The sequence below is a fragment of the Motacilla alba genome, chromosome 7 (assembly GCF_015832195.1).
Source record: "Motacilla alba alba isolate MOTALB_02 chromosome 7, Motacilla_alba_V1.0_pri, whole genome shotgun sequence".
Lineage (NCBI taxonomy): Eukaryota > Metazoa > Chordata > Aves > Passeriformes > Motacillidae > Motacilla > Motacilla alba.
In genome coordinates this window covers 30,298,615-30,317,405 of record NC_052022.1, presented here as the reverse complement: position 1 = coordinate 30,317,405, position 18,791 = coordinate 30,298,615, and the positions used below count along the sequence as shown (strand labels likewise).

At 39.4% G+C, this 18,791-nt stretch overlaps 1 protein-coding gene and 1 long non-coding RNA gene across 4 annotated transcripts in view; one reads left to right on the top strand and one right to left on the bottom strand.

Annotated features, from left to right (window-relative positions):
* Positions 1-18,791, bottom strand: part of STAT4 (signal transducer and activator of transcription 4) — a 39,570-nt gene that overhangs the window by 211 nt on the left and 20,568 nt on the right. For 2 of the 3 annotated variants that reach the window (XM_038142189.1, XM_038142187.1), the window contains exons 7-23: positions 17,747-17,832; positions 16,966-17,117; positions 15,674-15,832; positions 14,690-14,782; positions 13,800-13,859; positions 12,997-13,014; positions 12,823-12,916; positions 11,870-11,914; positions 9,301-9,384; positions 8,942-9,040; positions 7,564-7,699; positions 6,124-6,176; positions 5,238-5,332; positions 4,559-4,695; positions 3,943-4,134; positions 2,634-2,700; positions 2,039-2,147 (exon numbers count right to left, since the gene is read on the bottom strand). In XM_038142189.1, the coding sequence (XP_037998117.1) occupies positions 2,039-2,147; positions 2,634-2,700; positions 3,943-4,134; positions 4,559-4,695; positions 5,238-5,332; positions 6,124-6,176; positions 7,564-7,699; positions 8,942-9,040; positions 9,301-9,384; positions 11,870-11,914; positions 12,823-12,916; positions 12,997-13,014; positions 13,800-13,859; positions 14,690-14,782; positions 15,674-15,832; positions 16,966-17,117; positions 17,747-17,832 (1,679 nt within the window). The remainder of the gene's footprint in view (positions 1-2,038; positions 2,148-2,633; positions 2,701-3,942; positions 4,135-4,558; positions 4,696-5,237; positions 5,333-6,123; positions 6,177-7,563; positions 7,700-8,941; positions 9,041-9,300; positions 9,385-11,869; positions 11,915-12,822; positions 12,917-12,996; positions 13,015-13,799; positions 13,860-14,689; positions 14,783-15,673; positions 15,833-16,965; positions 17,118-17,746; positions 17,833-18,791) is intronic. The other variant, XM_038142190.1, reaches the window with a different exon arrangement.
* LOC119703046 overlaps positions 1-18,791 on the top strand; it is a 31,771-nt gene that overhangs the window by 151 nt on the left and 12,829 nt on the right. The window contains exon 2 of the long non-coding RNA XR_005257532.1: positions 5,091-5,306. This is a non-coding gene — a long non-coding RNA (uncharacterized LOC119703046). The remainder of the gene's footprint in view (positions 1-5,090; positions 5,307-18,791) is intronic.

Sequence of the window (18,791 nt, the reverse complement as noted above, 5' to 3'; positions counted from 1 at the left end):
ACAATGTCATACAAACTGATAAGGATCTGAAAATCCTATTTCTAGTTGTTTATAAAATAGAGGAATGCTCTTTAGAAGACACTGTGTAAGGAAACTGTTGCAAGAATAAGCATGGTGTTTATTTTTTGTGAACTTCTGTGGCTCTTGGAGCCTGTGGATAGGTATGGCAGGGTTCTTCCTGGAGTCTTGTTCTTTTGATGGGTAAGGGAAGCTGGACCCGGGGGAGGAATAGAAGGGAATTCAGCAAGCCTGCAAAAAGTATATCCTGCTAAGAGTGAATTACTCAGCTGTAGGATATTTTGTCCTGCTGCAGATTTCACTCTTATTTTCTGTATCTCACATGATGCTTTTTTATTGGCATTTCATGGAGAAAAAGTATGGCTTTAATAGTGCAAATTGTCTGCTTGCTATACTCAGCCAGCTCTTCAGCAGGGTAGATTGTTGTGTGAATTTGATAAAGAAAAAAAACCTCCATATTTTCCTAATTTCCGTTTAGCAAGGTAAATCGAATGGAAAAGGGAAGGAAGGGAAAAGGGAAGGAATGGAAAAGGGAAGAATTCTTTAAGAATCTTCTAAAACTATTTTTCTCATGCAATTTCTAGCAGAACTTTCTAGTAAGAGCCTACAGAAATACCACTTAGTATCTAGCAGCACTGAACCACTCATCTTGGTACCTTTAAAATTGTATTTAACACTGGCAGTTTGCTGTCAGGCACGTTCTTTTTGTCTGGTTATGACCTTAAACAGGAGCCATGGCCACAGCTTATTTTGAAGCTCTGAATGGTTTGAAATTTACTGAGCATGCAAGAAGAAACCAAAAATGTTTGGAGGCTGATGTTAACTGAAAGTGAATCCAACTGTTCTTTACTCTGACGAAAGTTCAGGAAAGAAAATGCGTGCATTGTTCGTAAGTGCAGTTGAGGAGGTCAGAACCATTTCCACATGTTATAAACCAAAATAGAAATGAGTGGGGACATGTCCTGGATTGGGTGGGGTAGGTTTTAATGCAGAATCTTAATTCAGGCTGGTTATTTCATTTTCAGCTAAAGAACTAGTTTGTCACAAGTGCTATCGGAGAAAAAAATGAAGAATAAAAAAAGATATCTTGCTCTTGAGTGGATTTTCAGGTTGATGTATTAAAGAACTCATCCATTTTTATATAAAGTTTAACTGTACTTCTAACCACTGACAATCAGGATTCTGGTTTAGTTTTGTTCTGTTTGTGGGTAAGGAGAAGTGTTTACAGAGAGGCATTTGAAGGGGAGTTGGCAGGCTTTTAAATACATAACCATTTTAAGATCATAAATCATTGAACATACACAACGTTAAGGGCTGGAATTAAAAAAGGAGATTTTCTTCTAAAGCTGCTAGAGCCAAACCACTGCTCTGATTCCTGAGAAAAGTCTGCTGGACAAATCCCACCTGGCTGTATATCATTGCTGTAAGGATTCTGAGCCATGATGATTCAGAACATCATTTCTAGTCAATGAAGAAAAGAGAAATTTAAAAAAAAATGATGTTTGTAGAATATTTTCCTAATCTTTCTATATACTAAGTTAATATTACTTTTCTTTGTTGAAAGTGTTTCAGTTGACTTTTAATTTTGCACTTTGAAACCCCATGTGAAATCTTGCAGTGTGAAAAAGTTGTGCAAGTCTGCTGAATTGGAATTTACCGTATTCCTTGGGCTGCTCCCCTGAGCAAGTCCAGGCCTTTGTGCTGTCCAGAGAATTAGTACAGGTGGCATGTATTTGTCAGTGTAAAGCCTTCATTTGTGCAAGAACTCTGGGATCTTTCTGTTTTGACATTCATGATTCATTGCCCGGCATATCAGGCAATTCCAGTGCTTTCAAGATGCTTGCAGTATCCTGCACCATTTAGAATAGGAAATATCTGCACCATTGTTTCAGAATGTAATGCAGCAAGTGATGAAAAAGCTCTGATTCATAGTTGTACAAGCAGCCTTTTATTAACCAGCGTCTGTGCTGTATCCTGTTTGCTTAATATTTACTTATCAATGGGAAAGTTTACAACTTACAGCAGTTTCAATGGCTGTGGGACTCAGGTGTTCTCTCAGCACAGCATAAACACTTGGAGACATTGGAAGAAGATCTGATGGAGAATGTGGTTCTGTAGAGTCATTTAAGCTAAAAAGAAAAAAAAAAGCAATCAAAAATATACAAAAATAATCTAAGAAAAAACTTGAATTCCTCTATGCATATCAGTGGAGTATGATGAATGTTTTTTAGGTATATTAACCCTGTACTCGGGCTTGCTGGTGGCCCTGTAAGCTCATGCAGCTACCTGGTATACACTTAAAAAAGTAAGAGATTGAGTCAGGTTTATCCTCTTTATTTGCCCCTAACATCAGCTGCTGGGGAAAAAAAGGAGTCAGTGAAAGAAAAGCAGATCAGAGTGCCATAAAATCTGCATTCAATTTTTACAAATGGTTTGTCCCATTAATGGAAAAAGCACTGTACAGGTGAAGTCCTTTACTTCCCTTTCTTGTCTTTAGCAGTCCTTGCCAAACTATTTTCAAATAGTTCGGGGAAAGGAGGCAGGGGAAACTTGGAAATGGGATGTTAATTAAATAAAAATAACAGTTAAAGTGTAACACCTGTGAGGATACTTACATTTTGGAGACTGGGATAAATACAGAAGGAACATAACCTTTCCCTCCTCCGTCTGAGGGCTTTGAGACTAGAATAAATAGTAGAGAAATTAAATATTGTCTAGTCATTTTATTATCGATTTGAAATGGATTATTTGCTTGAAGTGCTGCTGACAATAATAAATTGTAAAGTCCCTGCATAAATAAATAGCCATGAAAGTGAGGAGAATTCTTGAGATTAGTCCTTGAGTTCAGATCTTAGTGACAGAATTGCCTATGCTCCCTTGATGTGAGTCACAATATAATACTGCAACTGATGAAAGAGATTTCGTTAGGCCTTCAAAGCAAATATACAATTCTTTAAGTTTGGTTCTCTGAGCCTGCAGATTTCAGTTCTGCAAGTGCTTGGAGCTCTGTCTCTACAGATACAGCTTCAGCAATGTGTTCTGAATTCCAATTATTTTGCACGAAATTAAGCATATATGTAAGATTTTAGATGACTGGAGCATTAGGCAAGGTCCACAGAGTTAAAATGAAGAGGGAGAAAAATACTGAAGCTTCCAAATATTTTTGAGTTGCGTAGGAATTTGAGTTCAAATGGAATTGTAACCTTTGAAACTGAAAGTCTAGAAGAATGTGTTTTATCTATTAAAAAAATAAGCCTTTGAGGGCTTTCTTTAAGTGAGACTGAATCTGATCTAAAAATGAGCTAACTTGTAATTTGGACAAAAAAGAATGTGGGCCTGAACATATTTGGAACCATCCTTGTTTAGCCTTTTTGCATTTTCCAGTGCAGTTGCCAGGGGTTTTCAGAAACATTGACTGCCATAATAACTTTGTAATTGTGCAGTATATTGGGAAAAGGTGGTGCAGATAAACAGCCTTTGTTTTAGGGTTCCATGGCATGAAGGGAAACAAAGTAAGATTTCCAAGCTGTTTGGGAAGGACTGAGTTTTCTTGAAATTAAAGAGACAGCATGCTGCAGTGTTAGACAACTATGAAGCCAATAAGCAGGATGACTTTTCAGTTTCCTCTCTGTTAAACATCCAAGCACTGAATTTTGTGATTCATCAGGCAGAGAAAAAAAAAATCAATTTCTTAGCTTCTTTTGAATATTGTCATCACCTCTACTGTAACCTCTAGGACCAGGGATGTATTTGCAAAATGAAGCTGTCTGAATGACAGACACATGTTAAAACAGTTCTCTTGAAGATGACTATTAAAGGAGGCATCTTAATCTGTTCTCTTCCTCCTCTCCCTGCAGTGCTCAAATTGCCTCTTGACTTTGCAGCTGCTGTGCAGGAAGGGTAAATAGAGAAGCGGAGCCTAACCTTCGTTTGGCTGACAGCTGTAGTGTTTGCCAAAGGCTTTGTCTTTGGGGATGTCTGGGTACAGGTACTTCAGGGGGTTTTCAGGAACGTTGTCTGCCATGATAACTTTGTAATCGCGCAGTATGTCGGCAAAAGGCAGGGCAGATAAGCGACCTTTGTTGTAGGGTTCCACCGAATGAAATGTTACATCTCCTGCAAAAGCACAAAGGCACCATAACCTGTAGATGACGGCTGCAGCTGGAACATATTTCTGCTTTTTTTTTTTTGAGGTCTACACTTGCACAGGCTTTACCTGCTCTTTGCTATATTCGTATCTTTCAGTATTTAATTTCTGCATATTTGGAAACAAATCTAGAGCCTGCAGTTAGTAGGTGCAGCTCATGGAGAGTTTTGTTAATATAAAGGGCTCAGAGGTCGAATGTCAGAGTTTTGGTTTGTGTTTGAGAAATTATGATACTTGTATCTTGTCCAAAACCATACTATGACATGATACATGTGAATTTTACTTTCAAACCAAACAGAATTTGACTCCTATATTGCAGGTATATTGCAGAGTTTGGGTTAGTTTTGATTTAGTTGTTGGCTTGGTTTTTTTTTAAAATTTAATTATACTTACCATTTTCTAGCTGATCCACCCAAGTAAAGGTAATTCCACCCAGATTGCTCTCACTAAACCTTAACAAGAATGTTCCTGGTGTCTTGTCTTTCAGCAGAATTCGTTCCTTTTCTTTGCTTACAAATCCCATTATGTACCTGAGGTATAACAGGAAATCGTGGGTTTACTTTTAGAAAAAAATACAGACTTCAACCTGTGCAATGTGTAGAATCATAGAAGGGCCTGGGTTGGAAGGGACCTTAAAGTTCACCTGGTTCCAAACCCCCTGCCGTGGACAGGGACATCTTTCACCAGACCAGGTTGCTCAGAACAATCCACCTTTACACAAGTGTTCAAAACCTGGTTACAAAGCTTTGTAAGGCTTGGGGACTATTGCCAAAGCTTTGTGTGATTACACATGGAATATGGCATTGAGCTCAAAGTTCTATGAAGCCTGGTGAAATTTATCCCAGTACTTGATTGCACAGACAGAACTGAAGAATAGATCTAAACCTGCATTTCTAAGAGATCCCATGTTGTTCCCCTGTGACAGCAATTTCCAAAAGTTACGAATGGGAGAAGGGAGACAGAACTGTTCGACTTGTTGCAAATACTCCTCTGCATGGCTCAAACTGAGATGAGTGAAGGACGGAGAAAACGTGGAGAGAGACCAATATACACCAGTTCCTTTGTTGCTCACCCATCAATCCAGAGAGGAAGAATGTGTTTTTTAATCAAGTCCAGGATTGCTTCAAGCCAAACCCAAAAGGTAAAGGACTTCCCAGGCAAATGTTCCTAACAGTTAAAAAACAACCACAAAACACAAACAAAACCAACACACATGAGAGGAGAATCATGAGAGTGATGTTACCCAACGTTCACATGACAGTTTCTTCTCAGTTTCTTAAGAATAAGCTACTTTTCTCAAGCGAGAATCACAATTTGAGCTGTGGTTTTGAGTAACATCTCTCTTTCAACCTGACATAAAACCAAGTGATTTTTAAGATATGCATTGGAAGCACCTCATTTTTCAAGGAGAATAAAAATCGCATCTGTGGTTTCTTCCTAGTTATACATTTATATTTCGAGTGAAAAGAAGATGAGAAAGTTGAACTTGCTTCCAAGGTTCTGCATGTGTTTAAATAATGTAGTTAATACGAATTAAAGGTACTTACCCTTCTTTATCAATACATTCTCTCTTCCTCATCAAAGTTATTGCATATATTGACTGTCTTGAAATAATTTACGTCAAAACTAAACATATGAAAAACCTTACTTGAGCTTTGCGAAAAATGTATTGCATGCTTTGGTAAGACTTTAAATTGATCATATACAGAAATACATAAGGCACACTGTAATGGCAGTTTCTGATATCTGTAGCAATATAACTAAGTAGATCCCTAATCCCAAGCTTTATGCTTCTGGAAGTGTTTTCTTCCTAGTTAATTTTTTACAAGGGATGTGATTATGCTGAGCTGAAAGTGCCACATATGGCAAGTGGAATCTTATCAGCAGCATCAGAGAAACAAAGATAGGCATGGCTGTGGGTGTTATGAGAAATAAGAGTGTTATTTTTGGAACAGTACCTTGCAGAACTTTGCCCAAGATAGCTGATAATCATTGTAACTGACTTGCTGTCCTGAAAGAGGAAAAAAACCCAAAAACCAAATGGTGCATAAATTATTCTGAAGTTATGAAATAGATATTGCTTGATATCTGTATAGTTGGGTGGGGGGGTGAAGGGAGAACTACAATACATCCTGACTTGGGGAGGGAAGGATAGGGACATGCTAAGGGACTGTAGATCTGGTTTTCTGTAGTTTTTTGAAGCAGGTGATAATAGTTTTGGAAATATTTGCCTAAAGTAGCCCGTGACTTGGTTTTTGCAACACTACATGCTCAGTTTCAGTTTTTAGCCTAACTTTTCCTTCTCAGCTTTCCCCAGGGCCTCCCCCTTCTGGGGCACACTCGAGTCTCAGAGTACGCAATATTTCATCTTGCTGAGGTTACAGGGCCTGTTTGCTGTGCTGACACCAGTGAAGCGTCTCTGGTGAGGCCCCAGAAATGGAAAGACCCACAAGGACAGGTACTTAAAATGAAAAAAAACCCAAACCAAACCTCATAAGCAAGCAAAAATACTTCCTTTTGATTTCAGATTTATGAGATAATTGTTAAGGAGGCAAAATAACATCACAGTTCAGTATGACTTTGATGCCCTCTTCCTTCAGTTGAGCAGCCTGGAAGTTTGAAAGTTGAATTATTTTGTGATAAGAATAAGCTGATGCCTGCTTTTCTTTAGAGAAAAAAATGTCATTGTGACATTTTTGACATCAGCTCTGGAAGCGGAGGTCATGCCGTGCTGGTTTTGGCTGGGGTGGAGTTCATTTTCTTCACAGTAGCCAGTGTGTTTTGGATTTGTGCTGGAAACAGTGTTGGTAATACAGGGTTGGTTTAGCTCTTTCTGAGCAGGGCTTACACATAGTGAAAGTCTTTTCTGCCCCTCAACCCTGCCATGAGCAGAGGGGCTGGGAGTGCTGGAAGCTGGGAGAGGACACGGCTAGGGCAGCTGATCCTAACTGGCCAAAAGGATCTTCTGCACCATATGGTGACATGCTCAGCATGTAAACTTAGGGGTAAGAAAGAGGAAGGAGGGATGTTTGGGGTGATGGCATCTGTCTTCCCAAGTAACTCTTTTGTGTGATGAATCCAGCCCGGATTTCCAGGCTGAACACTTGCCTGCAGATGGGAGGTAGTGAATGAATTCCTTGTTTGCCTTGTGTGCACGTGCGGCTTTTGCTTTATGTGTTAAACTGTCTTTAGCTGGACCCATGAGTTTTCTCACCTTACCCTTTTCTCACTGTACCCTTCCAATTCTCTCCCCATCTCACTCTGGGGGAGTGGGTGGCTGTGTGGGGCTTTGTTGCCAGCTGGTGCTAAACCACAGCGTGTGCCTGAAGCCCCTACCTGTAGCTACCAAATGTAAGAACCCCAAAGCAAATAAAATCTGTATATTTCTACACACTTACCCATAAGTTTCTCTGCCAGCATGTTGAGCTGTTCAGAATTGAGTCCACGACCAACGTATGATGAGAACTGCCAGCTCAGTACTTCTAAGAGCTGGCTCAAAGTGGCAGCAGGGGGGTTGTTGAAGAAAGACAAGTTCTGCAACAGAATGAATGCTTTGTTTAGCTAGCAACCACGAAATACATATCAGGCTGTAAGAGGAGGCTGCAAGTACTTGAGCAGAATCTGGAAGTGTTGAAAGTGAGCTCTGTGTGTGGGGAAGCACTGGGGCAAATGTGTGTGGGCCCTCCCACCTGCAGGCACCCAGCAAGGTCCAGTGGGGTGCCTGAGCAGGGTTGTAGGGTGAGACTCCTAGAGAGAGCTAAAGTCCCTGTGTGCATCTTGGGTGTTAAAATACCTTGCTATGCCTCTGGTAGTGTCCTGTGTAAAGAGAGTGAAAACATGCTTAAATCCTGTCCAAAAAAATTCTAGATATTATCACTATATCTTAATGTTTAGTGCATGGAAGCTTTAAACCATTACATACTGATATGGTGACGTGCTGTTGAATCATTTGGCTTATCTTAGTTTTTCCAGTTGGGTTTTTTTTTTTTTTTTTTTTGATTGTACACACAATGGACATCCTGAAGACTGTGCAAAAACTCTTTGGAGTATCTCAGAGTGAAAATGCAGTCCAGCCTGCTGGTCAGCTGGCCTGCCACCATGGCAGACTGTCTGGCCATGTCCCCACTCTGAGCATCTGTGTGACTGCGCTAATCCCCAGCTGAAAGCCTGAGAGCCATTGGCAGCCCTGTTCCACAGTCTGCAAATACTGTAACAGTGACTGAATCTAAAATATGTGCTGAGACAGCTGGAGCCTTAGAAAGAATGATTCTGCCTTTGCTCAGGGTTAGAGCCACTAGAAGTTGCATACTTAACATTTATAATCTTCTCCACAGAAAGCACAAGTTGCCATAAAATCCATGGGGGAAAGCAGCATTTAAGTGCATGACACATTCACCTGTATGCCTGCTTTCATGGTTGTACTGACAGAATTATTTTCTAACAGGTCTAGTTTTAGTCAGCTACATCCAAGAAAGATAAATTAAAACTAGTGAAGTCAGAGAAGCTGTGGAGAAGACCTGTCACCTTTCTTTAGTTTAAGAACTACTACTTTAGGCTACAAAAAGAAAAGCTAAGGGTGCATGTGGTTTTACAGCTGGGCAGGGAAAGAAAGATAAAGAGAACAACAGTGAAGTGTGATGTTGATAACCGTGTACGTGACAAAAATAAGGCCAGTTCAAGAGGGAAATACATCCTTTTTTTATACTTAATGTGTTTAGTAACCAAATAGTACAAATGTGAAAATGCAAAAAGTCAGTATCTGCATAGAGGACCTACCTGAGGATCGTTGGTTGACAGGTTGTACCAAATAATAGAGGCCCATGCATTGGGCAGTTGGCTGACATTGGAAATCATCACCACAGGCAAAGAACTGGTCTGGTGGAGAGAATGAACGCCCTGTGTAAATGCTGCTGAGGAAAGTATTAGCGCTGTGCTTTGGGTTTTTAGCCTCTCGTTCTTCCCAAAGCACAGACTTTTCCAGAAGCTCTGGAAATCTTGTGCCAGCTTGTGGTTACTGCTGGGGGCCTCACCAAGGGCAGGCAGACCTGTGGTGTGGCCCAGCACAGTTGTACTTCTAGAAACTGCTGGAAAATGCCTTTTTCTCCTGCCCCCGATAATCTGTCCCAAATACTCACTTCCAAATTTATAGTCAATCCATACAGGCAGACCTGTGTCTCAAAGCTGATGGAGTGCAGTTCCTCGGTCACCATGTGAGGGCCCTGAGGGAATAACAAGGTTTTAAAGCTGGGAGTGCACAGCTGGCATTTAACACTGGTTTAGTGATCCAGCAGCTGAGGTTACACTTGGAAAGAAAATTCGTATCAAATATATAAGCAGAACAGGAAAAGAAGGAAGTGAAGGAAACAATTTGTTTGTTCAACTCTGACATTAAGTTAGTCCAGAAATCTGGTATTTTTTCTGATGAATCTAAAAGAACCCATTAATATTGTTAAAGCACTATTTCTAAACTTTTATCTTTTTCTAAAATGGTATTTTTAAACACAGATTTTCACACAAGAAGTTAACAGATAATTTTGTGTGTCTGATAAAGGTGGTCTCCAACTTTCCTTTTCCTAATGTTTCCTGACTGATTGACAATTCAACTTTGAACAGGGATATTCAACTTCAAGGAGAAACAAACCAGAAACAAAGCAAATAGCCACAGCTTTAATGACAAATGGGCCTTCATCCAGGTTTGCTGTGGGTTCTAGTTGAAGGACTAGAGGCCTAAATCATTAATCCGAAGTAAATCTGGTATTAAAACCCCAAGCTTTTCTTGGATGGAAGAAAACAAAAATCCGTTTGTCATTGTTGATTAAAGTTTGTAGTATTAGCGTTTGTTTTGATTACAAAGCAGCATAGCTCTGCAAAGATCCAAATCTCTGTCCCTTAGGAAACAGATTTCTTGAAATACATTTCCATCCCCAGAACTCAAAGTATAAAAATATATTTGCTCTTTTCCAGTTTTCTTTATTGTTGCCCTTTCCCTCCCCATCATGCATTTCTTTTGTCAGACTTTTCTTAAAAAAAAAAAATTAAAATTGCAAATCAAAGTGCTTTCCCTTAGTGAAGTATCTGCTTTCAATCAATGTAAAATAAAAGTATTTCTTGGTAGAGGACCTTGTGGCTTTATCTTTGCCATGGATCACCTCCTCCAGGACATGTACAGGCCACTGCAACAATTGGTACTGAATAAATGAGGAATTGGGACCACAGGAGATCCTTAGGCATCTGAATATAAATCTACCTTGCAAAGGGAAAATCCAGCTTAGACCTGAAGGCTTTTACATAAAATATTCATCCATCAACTTAGCTCAAATGTTTTAACATAGGTTGAATCAATCCAGCTCAACCTGTATTTCAGACACAAAGTTGAAAAGGGTTGGTGAAACAACCCTTCTCCCCCATTATGATTTTGCAGAAGCAAATTTTTCTCATGGAAAAATCATCTAGGCAAAAAGGTACATCTGCATGAAAGGACAAATCTAAAATAGAGAACTTCCACTTTTTTTTTTTTTTAATGAGGCCACTTATATTTAGCTACACGTTTAGCATATTGAAGGTCCTATAACAAACCAAGTTTTGAAAGCATTATCGTTGCTGTTAACAAAGAAAATCCCAACTCTTGTTCTGCTAATAACCCCTTCCACAGACTAACTTGGCCAAGGAGAGGCTCTGTTTGAGCAAATCAGCAGTGAACCAGGTCACAGTTCAGCTGTCCTAATTCCCCACGGCTCTTTGATAGCTTTAGATAGTTTTAAAGGCACAATGTGTAGAAGTGGGAGGAAAATGCTGCCAAAACTGGAGTGCCAACATTCCTTAACCTACATTTTTGCATTTGCTTGTTGTGATGTCAGTGATTTTGTCAGCAGCAAAGTAACTGGGAGGTGAGCCTTGAGTTTCAGTCTTGCTAATTGGGTGCTGAGTTGTTCAGTTCAGAAATGTGTGTGAAAGGGGCACACATATCTTCTGCTTTAGGTTTTGGTCAAATTCCTCATGCTGATCATACCTTTTGCTTTGTACTTAAAGAATACTTCAAAATAACTCTTGTGCTTGTATAACTACAGCTATTTGGTCTGTGATGTGAGGGATTTTATTTTTATAGTTTTTAAAATATTTTTTTAAACTTGCTTATACAACTTTACCCTCAGTTACGCTGGTTTTAGTACTGACATGCCATACACAGAGCCACCACGAGAGGGGAACCTACGACCAGGCTGGGACAAGTGCGAGTAGATTAAGCACATTTTTGATCCTGGCTGAGGCAGCAAACCCCTTTGATACAAAGATAATCACACCCTGACTTCAGCTGTGAACCTGACCAGCTGAACATATATTTAAAGGACCTTTCCTGCAGGAAACAATTATTTCAACAACAACAAAAAAACTTTAGAACTTATTTGGTTTTGGTTTTTTCCTTTTTTTTTTCCAAATATAAATGACCAAAAAGATAACATTTGAGTGGAATGCACACATTTGAATTAGTATTACTCTCTACCTTTTATTGTAACTTTTCCAATATACAGACTTCAGGCACGCAATTACAATTTGAGTCATTCCAAACAGTTCTCATTATACTTATACTAACATAATAATTGGATCCTCTACTTCTTATATATTTCAAAATCTAATGATTTAAATGAAATCAAATCTGAAATTCTTGTGAGAGTAAGGAAAAACAACATGTAAAATAAATGCACAAACCTCATTTCCTTTGCTTCCAGCACTTGTTTTCATTTCTTTGGGTTGCTGTATAAAGCAAAGCGATATTTATGTGTCAGAGAAACTACAGACAGAAGTACATATAAAGAACATAATTTATAACCAGAATGTAATTATAATAAGATTTTATTTGCAATATGCAAATGAAGTCTAATGACGACTCTGACACTGCACATTGAAAATTCTATTCAGTGAGGGGTCTTTTTGATATTTTTAAAGAATTTTTAGGAAACTAAGTTAATGTAACAAAGCATTAATTAGGGTGCTTGCCAAGTGTATCCCACAAAAAAAAAAAAGCTAAAAACCATCGATCTCAATCTCCTTTTGCAAAACTACACTGATGCACTGCATCTGTGGTTAAGCCCCAAAATTACCACAGGCAAGAGAGTGTTAGTCAGAAAGCAGGACTCACTGGGCTCTCAGAGAAGTTACACAAGCACTGCTCTAGTCTCTCATGAGGCTTTATCACAGGCATTAATTTCCGATAGATTTCAAGCATTCAGTTCTATCTCCCCTAGAAAACTGTGGTTTGGTTTAAGATTTTTTTGTTTGTTTGTTCTGTGTGTTGGGTTTTTCTGCTTGGTTTGGCTTTTTTGCTGTTGTTGGTTTGGTGTTTGGGGTTTTTTTAACCAAACTCAGTTTCTGTGAAGCTTTTTAATTCAGTATGATTACTCTTTCCTTTTCTGGTGGTAATTAGGATTTGCTTTGTCATTTCTGTGAAAAAATATATTTTATTTTATGGAATAAAATATGGATATGGAATTTTATGGAATGGATTGAGTATGGAATGGCATAAAGAGGTTCTAGGAGTAATCTTTTTGTACAAACAGAAAGAAAATGAGCGTGGCCTCGACAGTAATACAGTTCTCCCTCCAGAGTTTCTAAAGAATCTTTTATTTCTCTACACACAACAGTAAAAAAAGTGTCAAACCTACCAAATGTCGAAATTCTACTGACAAGCTCCCATTTGCAGACTCATCCATGTTCATGGCTTTCACATGTGTTCCACACAGAACAAATCTACGGTTACTGCAGAGGACATGACAGTTATGTACTCAAATACCAGTGTTTTGGAAAAATGTAATAAATAGGGTATTTTATTGTCTTACCTTACAGTTGAAACATTCCTAAAAGAGAAGAGGGGTGGGGGAGAGGAAATGGGTTGTGAATCATTAAATGTGTTAAAACAGAACTTGTACTGAGAAGCATATCTGAGATGGTAGATTTTGCCTGCTCAAAGTTGGATTGTATTGACCCTACAACTACAATTTTTAAGCTGAAGAACTGAAATTCATACTGTCCACTTAGACTTTTGCATCTGGCCATATGTAGGTAGTGTATTTCATCTTGCTATTTATTATCAGACAGTACACAACTTCTGAGAGAAACAGCCCTGGCTTCTCTTGCTCCCTCCTCACTGGGTGTTTTCCCTCTTTCTTGTGGGCCCACATCTATGTCCATGCTGCCAAGGTGGCTTTTTGGGGCTTGCAGAAGCACAAGAAGCAGAAGGAGGGAGGTAGTTGGTACCTAGGGCTGGGGATGTTGCATTGTGAGAGCTCAGAGCTATTTCAAAACTAACTATCCCATAAATGCAATACAGTTTGATTTCAAACTTTTGTGTAATGCTGCTGTATCAATCTGATAACTTTTTTTCTAAGTCTTGAGACAAATCTTAAATGGACTTCTTGCCTCTGATTTGAAACCAGTTAGGCTTAGCAGCTTTGTTTTTAAAAAAGAAGTCTTCCACATAAAAAAGAAGTGTTACTCTGATCTTTTGACTGGTGGATTTTTTAATTTTTTCTTTTCCTTTTCCTTTTAAAAGCAGTTTAAAAGTCGGATAGGGTAGCCACTGAAAAAACCTGTGTTGTCTCTGTAGGGAGCAAGAGAATATCTTCACTTTTAAGTTTCTTACTTGTCAATAGTTGCTTTCACTCTGATCTGGTAGTTCAGCTCTGGCAATTTAATTAGCAACCTTCAAAACAGAAAATGAGAGAGTGAATATTAACAGAATGTTTCACCAGAAAACACTAGACTGGTTGCTCCAGATTAAAGAATCAGAAATTATAAATCTGAAAACAGATTAGGCATCTAGGATTACAACACAATTTACAGGGTTGAAGTCTCAGAAAGAGGAGCTGGGCTGTTCCAGTGCAGAGGGTGCCCTACCCTCCCTCTAAGTGTGTGGAAAAGTTAGCATGTGCTTGAGGGAGTGGCTGGAGTGACACCAAAGTAATTAGGAAATGGATTTGTGTAATCTCTGACTGCATCACAGATGTGTGTGTGCTTTCCTTCATGTACCTCTTCTCAACCCCAGCCCTCCGTGAACTTTGTGCTGCAAGGTGGAAATGAAATGAGAGTTCCTCTCCAACCTTTGCTCTTTCACAAAATCAGGGAAGGAGCTTCTGGAGACAAAGAACTTGTCTGTGATTCACCCAAGACACCCAAAATGCAGCAGTTTCTCTTTCCTCTGTGCAGAAATGTCTCTGAGTATTCTGATTTTGGCTTATATGATAAAGATCATTATTTACTCAGTTTGTAAAGTCATTACAACAAGAATTCAATGCATACAGAACCCTGAAGGTGCTGCCTTTAGCCACAATGTGCCTTTCTTCCTTATGTTTTACTTTTTATTGCCACTTGTTCTGCGTGACAGATTCTGTGGACTTTACATCCCCATTCCAGAAAATTTCCCTGCAGTTGAAGGGATCCGTAATGCAGGTTGGTCTGCTTTGCTTTCTAGATACTCGTAGGATAAAATACTCTACACAAATGAAGGAGTTTATATCAGAGTTTTTCTCTTACCTTAATTTAACAGTGAACTGTATTAAAGTTTTGAGAACCATTGGCCTCTGGGGGTGTGTTGGCATGCAGGGCTGCCTTTCAACCACAAAGGAGCTGTGTGAGAAGAAGTGAAACAAACAGATTTTTAGGAATATGCATGAGCAAACAGATGGGGCTTTTTTGGGGGAGGAGAGGAAGGGAAAAGGGCTGGTGTCTCTGAAAGACTTATTTCTCTGCAGATGCTGAAGTGGGAGCTATGCCTTTCAACTCTCAGTTCTCAAACTGATCCAGCGGTCCAACTTTCCCTGAAATTGTTCCCGTGAGAAGAGATATTTGAAAGACATTGAAAATCATACCAAATTCTATAGTTCTAAAATACAATGATGATAAAAACCTTGGACTTCCAAAATTTTATCAGAACCATGAAACAATATGAAAATACACCGAGCATAGCTCCAATGAAATTAAATTATAATAATTAAACTATCATTTTAATTTTTATATATAGAGAGAGCAAATAGTTGAGCCCACTTTGCTTTCAGAGACTGACTTGTGGTATATCTCTAGTATAGCCTGTACAAAAGGCAAGAGAAATGATGCTAATATTTTATCTACTAATAGAAGGGTGACTTGAGAGGGCAGCAGGAAACGTAGCTTGGGGGGGACAGAGAAAAGAAAAGGAACATTAACTTAAAAAAGATAAATGTTTCTCAGTATTCTTTCTCAGCAGAATGTACGTAACTCCTCCTAGAATAAGGGGATTTCTGGCATTCATTTAAGAGTCAGAACTTGATGACAAACCCTTAAATGCTACCCGTGAGAAGCTGCCTGGAACCTTCAGTTTCTATGAATTCTGATGACAGCTGTACATACTTCTTGTGTTAGGAACCTGGTCCTTAAAATCCTCAGACATTCAAACTTTTTTTTTCCCTTTTTCTTAACAGTGTGTTCTCATTGTTGTACCAGTTGAGGTAAAGTTCTGCACTTTGGCAGTGGCTTACGCACTTCCGGAAAAGGTTGTAGAGCAGAAAGTTGACTTTTTCCAGCAGCTGAGGTCTTTGCACAGGAATAGGGTCCCCATCATAAGTCAGCCTGGTCAAGAGTTCATCCAGCTTTTCTAATTGCCTTCTGACTTGAAAGAGACTCTCTGCCAACAGCGTGAAGCTACAGCAAGACAAAGGATTAGTCTGCAATCTTTCTTGTAAACCGTTTCTTAGAACACAAGAACTACTGAAGTTCTTGCTTGGGGAAAATCAGAATCTGTATTGAACGGTGCTTTCCAGCTTTGCCCAAACTCACATCCATTCATCTTTTGTTTACAGGACTCTGTAAATACATTGGGCAAATCACCTGCTTCATCTTCAAAGATAAATGTTTTCACAACAATGCAACATCGTCTGTGATAATTTGGAAGAAATCTATACATGGTCCTGATGTTGTACATGCAGGGCACTTGTGCCAACATTAATTATTTCCTACAGCTCAGGAGTTTTGCAAAATGTACTCTTTAAAAGGATAATATTTATATAGAATGAGCAAGTTAACAAGACTGAAGAAGTGTAAAAGCAGTAAAGAAAAAGAAATCCCAACACACTTGGTAACAGTTCAATAGGGTATGTGTGTATAAAATTTGCTTTTAAAGCTATTTTTAGAATGTTCATTGGGGAAAAAAAGTGCTTCAGTGAAAAAAAAAAAGAAACTTACACAGGAAAAAAAAAAGCAAAAAACCACTTTTTTTCAGTTTTAAAATTTTCTTGGTAATTTTCCTTCCTTTTAAATTCTTACTTTTTACTTCACCTTTTCCATATGAGAGTTTTGATGGGAGAGTAATGACCATGATGTTGTGGTGACATTGTCTGGGTATGCTATTTTCTTTTTATTTGCAATCACTTCAGAATTGCTATCACAGAGACTACTGCGATTCAATCCCTAACACAGTGTAAAGTCTGGAGGAGTGAGTCAAAGCATAAACCTCTACCCAGCTCCTGCCTAGACACAACTCCCACTGCCTTCACTGACAAACTCAGTCAGCACCATTCTTACTCAAGCAAAACTCCCAAGAGAGTATGTCTCATGTGTCTGGAGGATACAAACCCAAAAACTAGTGACTGCCACGAGTCAGGCTAGTGTTCATTCTGAATGGCGAATGCTGCTTTGAGTTAGCACCTTTTAGTTATTTACTCTCTTAGCTGCTGGTGAATTTGCTGCTGTTGCAGCTGATCTAAAGGAATAATCATTTCAAGTGCAGCAGACTTCCTGTGGTTTTCAGTGGAAGCGCAAGGTCAGGGCAGGTTTACCAGTTCTGGAGCTGATCGAGCCCCCCGTGGAGGGGCCCCCCGATGCAGGCGATCTGCTGCCGCCTCTTCCAGTCCAGCAGCTCCTCGGTCAGCATGTTGCTCATCAGCATATCGATCTCATGGATCACACGCCCTATTTTACTGAGCACTTCCTGGAAAATAGGAAAGGTGTCACTAACTGACCACAGGCAACAGCTGCAGAATTCACCAACCATCATGAAGCGCTTACTACGATTTTTTCAATTATTCTGAAAGTCACCATGTTTAGTCCCTGTTGCTTCAGTGACAGGATTCATCACCCACTGTGCATTAACCCTTAATCTCTATGAATTCTTCTTCAGTAATTTTTTTTCTTTCTTTTGGGAGGGTAGGAGGGAAGAGTGTTGCATTCTTTGTGGGCATAATATCTCCAAGATTTTGACACTTGAAAGCTCTGTCAAGTTAAAAAAGTTCTGCTTTTGTTTTGCATCATATAAAATGCATTGTGTTTTTGTTTGCTTGATTTAATCATAACCCTGCCCTCATGGACTCAAATTGCTTCACTCTTAAGGTGTGCAGAACCATATCCTTGACTGAGATGTTACTTTACTGCCAATTTCTTAACTTCTAGTTAAAATCACTCAGACCCGCCCAAACATTTTGCAAATTTTTAACTCTGGTGAAATGAGTCTGTTCTTCTGAGATGAAAATTTCGAAAGGCACACATATGCATTTGAGTATTTGGTGTGAGAATAAGGGGAGAAAGCAGATTAACCACAAATGACAAAACACTGTCACTAACCTTTCTCTTGTAGTCTAAAGTATTGAGCATCGCCTGCAACGCCAACATTTCCTGTTTAATGAGGGCGCTGTTTTTGTCATTCTGCTCTGCAGGGGACGAAAAAAATCAGTATAAATACATGTGTGGGTGTGTGTGCCTGTTTATAAGGGGAGAAGAGGAAAAAAAACCACAACCAGACTGCAGCAAGAACTAGTGAAAAAATAAACTGTGAACATCAGTAGATTATGTAATAGCAAATTTCATTTAAAAGGACTAGCTTTAGTAAAAGTTTAACACAAGGTTTTATGGATCCTGTCTGTTGATGTGTGTGTGGGGCAGGAAAAGGCAGAAAACATAGAGATGATACCCAGAGTTCTCTAAATTTCTCATCCCTGTGCATGCTCCTGTGTATTATGCACATCTGGCTTGGATCAGTGATTGATCTGTAAACAAACAGCTCGTGGTGTCAGCAGTTAGGCTAAAGCTCTTTGGGCTTGATGTGAATGACAATGTCTGGCTGAGAGGCATTTGAAGCAGAGATGAAGTGTTCATCACCAGGGGAATTTCAGCTGCCAGGAGCACTGATCACTGGGCATTTCCCCCTCTGTCTAACTTTTGTCCTTCTCTGGGACAGGCACTAGTTTCAAGAGTCCCCAAGCTCACCCATGCTCTTTCACATGCAGCTCTTTCCCATCCTCACTTTCCCCAACCTTTTGCATCTTTGATGCTACATCCCAAAAAGAAATTGGTGCCAACTGTGTGCCTGCTAAGCTCTGGATGGATGCCTTCCTATTGAGTTAGGGTAGATGTTTCAGGAGAGGCAGACAAGTAACCAGCACCACCTCAGCGACAGCAATTGCTCCCACACACTCTAAGCTGGCTGTGCTGGAGCAGAGCAGTGAAATTTAAGTCCTGAAAGTCATTTATTGTCAGCATGTTTTATTTTGCAAGTGGAGTAGCTTTCAGGTATCTGTGTGGTTAGTAATTATGATTGACCTGATGACTAGCAACTCATTAAACCATGGCAACTCTTCTGGTTGCTGGGTTGTATCCAGCCTTCAACATT